The 7,500-nt window shown below is 39.1% G+C and overlaps 1 protein-coding gene across 1 annotated transcript in view; it reads left to right on the top strand.

Moving 5' to 3' along the window:
* The first annotated feature begins 7,047 nt into the window (after positions 1–7,047).
* The window catches only part of LOC138006783 (dedicator of cytokinesis protein 1-like), a 72,094-nt gene continuing 71,641 nt past the window's right edge, over positions 7,048–7,500 (top strand). The window contains exons 1-2 of the mRNA XM_068853342.1: positions 7,048–7,261; positions 7,347–7,430. Of these exons, the coding sequence (XP_068709443.1) occupies positions 7,219–7,261; positions 7,347–7,430 (127 nt within the window). The 5' untranslated portion in view covers positions 7,048–7,218. The remainder of the gene's footprint in view (positions 7,262–7,346; positions 7,431–7,500) is intronic.

Raw genomic sequence — 7,500 nt, 5'->3', positions numbered from 1 at the left:
TTATAACCGATGGTTTTAAACGAAATGCGCTTTCTTAATTAAACTTACCCGTCAAAATACATCCACATGATTCGACAAACACTTAAAGCTTATTTGCGCCATACGACATTTATTTTTGAAGCTAATTTGTCGGACCGGCATTGCATGAATATAATTGAGATCTTGCACGTACAGTGTTTGGCTCATTTAGAATAGTCTTTCTGAATCAGTAAAGCTGATATGTAAAAAAAATTGGGGTAGAACACTCGAGGAAAACCAAAGGGGCCCTTGCGGACACTGCAATAAATTTCGGTCGCGGTGAAGAACAATTTCAAGAGGACATAACAGTTACTAGAAGAAGATAAGAAATCACTGATGACACTCTTCGTTGAAAAACTTTTCAATTATTAGAACATTGAGGCTAAAAGTAAAAAGTCTTTGTGCTATGATTTTGACGCCGTTGACGAAAATTGATTTAATTTACTGTTAAAGCATATTCTAAGTTCTTTCTTGATCAAAACTGACAAACACAACCGTTTAAAATGACAAAAAAACGGCGGCTACTTGACATAATATTTTCAGCCTAAAATTGGCCATAAAGTATATGTGTTCATGCTGCGCATAAAACATAATTAGATATTTACATTAATTAAAAAAAACCCCAGATAATATTGACAAGCTATAGGCAAAAGAGGCAAAAATGGTTTTTCTGAGCAACTGGTTTCACTTTTTTTCTATTTCTTTCGTAAATCTTTCGGCACAAATTAAGCTTTGTGTTATCTTACGGTACACACATGTTTGTGGTCACCTATGACAATTGTTTTAATAATAAAGGAGCATCACTATTGTCTTCTGGTTGCCATACATACCAAAAAAGCTGGGAAGCTTCTGTTCAATTTTGTACCACAAATCCAAGCGGATTTGGTGATTAAAATAGCTTATGTGAACTACTAAAGCGTAGAGGAAGAAGTATAGAATATTCATACCGCATTTATTTTCCTTTTTCCTCAGTTCCGGCTAAAATTAATTTCAACGTTCAGATGTCTCGCATCTTTGAACGATTTTCGTCTGTCTTCCGAAAGATGGGAATTGCAACGTTGGCCAGGTTAGTTGGCTAAAAAATCTCGCTTGTCATTCTCAACCAATCAGAAGCACGCATATTTGCAATTTGCAATGGCTGTGATTGGTTGGTCAATTTGACATACCGAATCGAAGAAGTTAGGACTACTAGTCGATTTTTTCGATTAGCGTTTATTTCGTACTGATAAGCGGAGCATGATCAAATGTTCAAATTAGGCTTTATTTTCATTTTACTGTTGGTAAAACTATGAAACACAAGAGAAATGTGAAAATTCGGACTGTAAAGGAAGCAATCATCTAAAGTATGATTATCCAGTCCAGTCCAGTCCAATCATTAGACAGATTATACTCTAAGGGCGAACTAAACCAGTTCGGGTAGTAGCCAAAACGCGGGGCCGGGGCCGGGGCTGGGGCCAGGGTCTGAGTCGGGGTAGGGGTGCCTTTTTTTTTTCCAATTTTTTTTGTTTCCAGTTTTGTCGTTATTTTCCTATCCTGTTGTTTTCGAATGAACGCCATCTGTCCTATGTTTGTGGTGGAAATTAGTTTTAAAAAAAACCTACGGAAGCTATTAAAGTTCTTAAGGGACATCTGTTTTTTTTTTTCGAAATCGTATTGTGCTTTTTGTGTTTTAAAATCGAAGTTGGTTTTTGCGAGCATCTGGCTTTGTCTTTCCGAAAAATGGAGTTTGTTTTTCGAAAATAACAGAATTTTCGAAACTGGAGTTTATGAAATATACGCCAACTGCCAGAAACACTGAAGATTTGCTGAGCTGCGCACTTAAAAGTTTACTTCGTCAAAAACAGAATCACAGTTAAACGATGATCGTCACGCAGTCACGCAACTTTCTCATTTGTTTGTTTGTTCGTGTCGTTGTCAATGTTGTTTTCTGGCTCTGCTACAACAGTTTGTAGTAAAGTCAGAGTAGCACGGGAACTTGTCAGCCAATTCTATTCGCACATCAAGGGATCGAATCCAATTTTACGATAAAAAATACAACAACACTGAGAAAAACTTTGCGAAAACAAGAAAACGAGAACATTGCGTGACGACCATCGTGGAACTGTGGCTATGTGTTGTTTCGTTTTAAGGACGGTGCCTACTATTATTATTGCGCATACGTTCTCAGCATCTCGAGATACTTGAGTTTCCTATGGGTGGTGCTTATTAATACAGGGATATTTTATTTATTTATTTATTTACCTTCGCCTAATTTGAATACAATATTTGTAAACATAGGATTATTAGGCGGGGAGACCACTACAGCCTAGCCAATTACAGTGGATCTATCCCTCTTAAATGAAAAATAATAACTTAAGCTACTCATACAAACAAAACAAAAAAATGAAAATAAATGAATAAAAAGGAAGCAAACAAGAGTTCAAATTGCTAGAAGTAGCACGACGGCGGGCAGACTTCAAAATAAGTTTAGTTGTACGCCGCTGCACGTTTTCAACTTGTTTTAGCAAGCCAATGAACTCTGGCGACCATACTTGGGTTGCGTAGCCGAGGTGGCACCGGAAGATAGACAGTACAGTGTGCGACGAGTTTGGGTACATTGGATATATCTAGAGGCTCGGCGCACAAACCCGAGAAGTTTGTTGGTTTTCGCGCACTGTTCAGTCACTTGTTTGTTCGAAGTAAGATTGCTTAACACCCACACACCAAGGTCTTTCTCTACGTCACAAGATTCCAAAGGCGTTTTGATGATGGTATAAGTGTACTGTACAGGTGTTCTTTTGCGGGTGATACGCTGGTATTTACACTTGGACTGATTAAGTATGAGCCCAGAAGATTCGAACCAGCTGACAAGGTCATTAAGGTCGGATTGCAAGGCATTACAGTCTGTGATAGAATCGATGTTCTTAAAAATCTTGGTGTCATCGGCGCAGCTTGCACCTCTTGATGTCTTAACAGTTTTTGGCAGATCGTACACAAACAGCAGGAAAAGTATCGGCTTTAGTAGCGACCCTTGTGGTACCCCGGATGTAACTGGCAGTTCTCGGAAGGTGGACCCGAGAACTGTAACCTGTTGCTTGCGTTCCTGTAATTATGAACGGAACCAGTCGTGAAGTTTGCCAGTAATGCCGTATTGGTATTGCCGTATCCACTTTATCGAATGCCTTACTCATGTCGAGATATATGATGTCCGTTTGTTTACCGGCGTTGAGTTGACCACCAATGTAATGTAAGACACTGGTGAGCTGCGTCACGCAAGATCTACCGGCTGAAAACACTTTAGTAATATCGATTTCGAAGGATGTCAAGGTTTCAAATTGCTTTACCGGGGCATCAAAAGCAACGCTGACTCGCGCTCATTTCCTGTGGTACTTTCTGTGTGTTCAGTTATTACTCAACAAGACGCCAAGTAGGCGTTCACGTGGGAAGCAATGATAAAAGCAAGCAACGTGCAGGGGCTATAAATGAAAATACTAGTAGTTTTTGTTGATATTACAGGTGCTGAATCAGCTCAAACCTTTCCTTTCATTTTTGCTCTGGCCGTGAAAGGAAAGGAAAAGAAAGAAACTTTATTGAAGTTTCTAGTCGTTCTAGCGTTGAAGCACTAATTGGGGACACTGTAAATTGAAACTAACAATAAACACAAATCAAGTCAAATGTTGGTTTGTTGAGGTCTGTGAGGCGCAGAGCTGAACAATCGAGGGCGGTTTGTTTTTCATTATATCCACAAATTGTAACTTTTCTTGTGATTGGATAGTTTCTGTCAACTCTGGAAAGTGTAAAATTTGTCGAAAATAAAACGTCGTAATTCATTGGGCCCTGTTGTTTACTTTTACCAATAGAAGCGCACCATTTGTACATTACGTTATCCTCATGTATTGGTCTTTCGTTTTTCTATGTGACATGTCTTCGCCCTTTCCTCTGTGCACCTAAGGCGGTTTGTTTTTCTTTTTAGCCACAAATATACGGACATTTTACTGATATTCTCTTGTTCGTTCTGTTCATGTTACATTGTTGCTGCGCAAGTTGTGTTTCAGTTCAAAAAAAACAAAAACCTCATTGGCTGCGTATTTTTTGCCTTGTTAGCATTAGTTTAGACAGCATTAAGTGAATGAAATATTTGAATTATTAAACAGTTTGCTGTGACCGGAACTGTCGTGATTGAGTTACGGATTTGATTTATGACATTTTGTGAAATCCGATAAAATAAGGTTACGTTTTTGAGATTAAATAAATTACTCTGAACATTCGTTGCTTCTGTGTGTTCATGATTTAAAGAAGCAACACCGCAATAGCGACACGAAGGCCTGCTTTGGGCTCATGTTTACTAAAAAGGAAAACGTGGGAATGGTGAAATCAGATCGATTGTTAACTCAGGATTTTGAAATGTTCTTTCATAAATGGGACTCAATGTTTTCCCAATTTTTGTCACTTCCGTTCTGGGTTTCAAATTCGGAAATTTTGCTCCGGACCAAAATATGGGATACTCTCAGTCTGAAAAGCAGTAATTCGAAGAAGGGAAGTAGCCGTGTGTTGGGAAGTCCCTATGAGCTTTTCCGATTACCTTTCGAAAATAAAAAGAAAATTCATGCATGGTCGATATCCGACATTACAGTATTAAGCCAAGAGCTTCGTGACAAGCACGTGGCTAATTTCCTTATGTGACTACAACAACACTCAAGGATGATTTTTAAACGTGGTCTGCTACAGGCATCCCACGTAATAAAGGATCTCGATTTTTTTTTAAAGTGTTCTTAGGGACAAAATGTTGCTAAAAAGGGTTGCTAAAAAAGCGGACAAATGCTTAAGAGTCCAAAGTCCAAAATGTGCTCAATGTGCCCAGGTCTACTCGTGGTGCTCATACCTTTTTGCAGTCATGTCGTCTATATATGTCTACTAGAAATGCACCTAATAGACCTCTTTCTCAGTGGCGGCCAAATAAAATATTCTTCTGCTCTAATGCTATTAAATAAGCTTTTCTAGCTTTTCTTTTCGCTACGACGAGTAAATTTCAAAAGAATATTTGTTTCAAAATGAGTGCAGTAGGTCTAATTAAGATAAACACAAAAGAATGTAACGGAAGTCGCCATTTATGAAAGTGGTCTATTGGTTAATTACATCTTATTAAATTCTCAACATCGGTTAATGCATTTCTCGTGCTCTGATTGGTTTTCTCAATCTCGGTTATCAGCTCATATTCATATACCTTAGTCAGGAGCCCATGACTAGGAGCCTCCCAATGCATTAAGTCAACCTTTGCCCGTATCTTTCTATTTTTAGAACTAGCAGGAGACTCACATTTACAACAACTTACATCAATTTGCACAATTTGCATACATTGTTTTTGCTATTTTTGTCTTTGTTCCACACTAACGTTATTTTGATTGGCCATTCTAAACAGTGTGCGCAGAGTCGAAGAACTCGTGGCGTTCTAAAAATCGAAAGATACGAGCAAGGGTTGACTCATAGGGCTTGTATGGGAGAGGCAAGCTCCTACTCATGCGCTCTTGCCTTAGTTTGACCTTATATGGCAAATGATTGCGCTAACTCGTTGCTAAGTTAAAGTTATTTTCTCCGGAAAGCGTAACTTCTCTCTGAATAATGCAAAAATGAATCGCTTGGATCAATTCCAACGTTAAGAGGTACGCGAAAAGGTAAGAAATGTTTTTGTGATGAGCCTACGTCTGTCTGACCACAAGGTATTACACAACATTGCATCTTCATCAAGCTTTTTGCGATTTCGCTCGTATTTCGTACTTCCAAACTTTTGGAGTTTAAGGAATTTAATAAAACAATTATTCCATTCGCTCTTGTTGGATATGAGACTGGTTATAGCCAGCTCGGCGCTACGCGCCTCGTTGGCTATTTACCATCTCATATCCAACGCGCGCTCATGAAATAATCGTTAAATATCCTCCACTCGAGCCCATTACACCTTTCCATTGTTCAAGTATTTGCACCTAATTAAATGCACCATTAACTGAAGTTCTGTCAACATGCAGTGTAGCTTACTGCTGTTGCTGTAATTGAAGGTAACAAATGTCAAATGTGATAGAGAATACATGAAGTTTCGTACATTTCAGAATTTGACCTACGGTTATGTAATTCGTAGTGAAACTGATCATCGCACTTGAGAAGTGGACTCATATAATACCAAGTTGAAAGTGACAAGCTCCAAGATGGCTGGGGTGCAGCACAATCGTTGGGACATGGGTTCGAGTCGCGCTCAAGTTGCTTGGGGCTAGTCGCGTTGCAAGAGCTAATGTTCTCGTCGGTCGGTGTAAAACGCAGACTGCTGTCTTAAACCGACAAAAATTCTGAAACTGCATTGAAACCCAGCTTTCTTGAGCGTATAGATTTATTTATTGAAGGAAAATTTCGTTCCACTCGCCTGACCGAGGTCACGCAACGCTAAAAGTATTACTGCCCTAAAACTTCGATATGAAAAATCAAAAGAGACCAAAAAAGGCCCGGCCCTAAGCACTGGTTCGATAATGCTTACACTCTGGGGCGATCTGGAGCAAGTAAGTTTCACTGCTCTCTGACCACTTGCGCAAACTCCGTAAACAGAGTCTATGCCACGCTTTAATAGTTTTACCGAGCAGAATGAATGAAAGTCAGTAAGTGATGAACTTCCACTGGTGGGAACCACATTTCAGCAAACATCAAAACCGTCTTACATTTTGGCAACTGGATCATAAAATAGGTTCAAACATGCAAATCAAGAAATGAATATTATAAAGGATCATATCTTGGCTCCGTCAGATTCTCGCGACTTCCGTTATGACTGTATTGCGTGACGTTAAATGTGACTACAACATTTACTCCTACAATAGCCAGGTCTGCAATCTGCGTTTTACACCGACCGTGTTCTCCTGAGTTTTTATTCTACGAAAGAATTCACTGTAATTGTACATTGATTCTTAATTTTATTTTTGTAAATTCATCGTATTTGTTAATTAATGATGGATTAATATAGCTATTATTATAATTTCGATGATCTGTCTAATGACCTCGAAGGTTTTATTTTAGTGACGATTGCAGTCACGGACTCGTCAGCGGTATTCCACCCGGAAATTCCAAGGCATCATGTGGAGAAGGATGGGACGGGTTCCGACCTGTGCGATAGTTTCCGTACAAATCACAAATATTATGACCGGTACATCGCATTAACACGCAGAGGATTGACAACCTCGGTCTAATATGACAGTGTGGAAAGCACTGAAAACTCCACAACTTGGAGTAGGTTAGTAGATCATACAATTTTCGCATCCATTTGGTCACTTATCGCTATGATCTCTAATTCACTCTATCTCGTGTCAAATCGTTAGCCATCTACAACTTCCGCGGAAAAGGCTTGTATCAACTCATTCTACAACTCGGCGAGACTGTTCAAATACTCGAAGAGAGCGCAGGTAAGCATATTTACCAAATAGCATAGTTATCAAAATATGAAAACCGAAAGTTCTTGTGCATCGCAATTGA

The sequence above is a fragment of the Montipora foliosa genome, chromosome 6 (assembly GCF_036669935.1).
Source record: "Montipora foliosa isolate CH-2021 chromosome 6, ASM3666993v2, whole genome shotgun sequence".
In the NCBI taxonomy this organism is placed as follows: Eukaryota; Metazoa; Cnidaria; class Anthozoa; order Scleractinia; family Acroporidae; genus Montipora; species Montipora foliosa.
The sequence above is the reverse complement of the archived record's forward strand: the minus strand, read 5'-3'. Positions and strand labels throughout refer to the sequence as shown.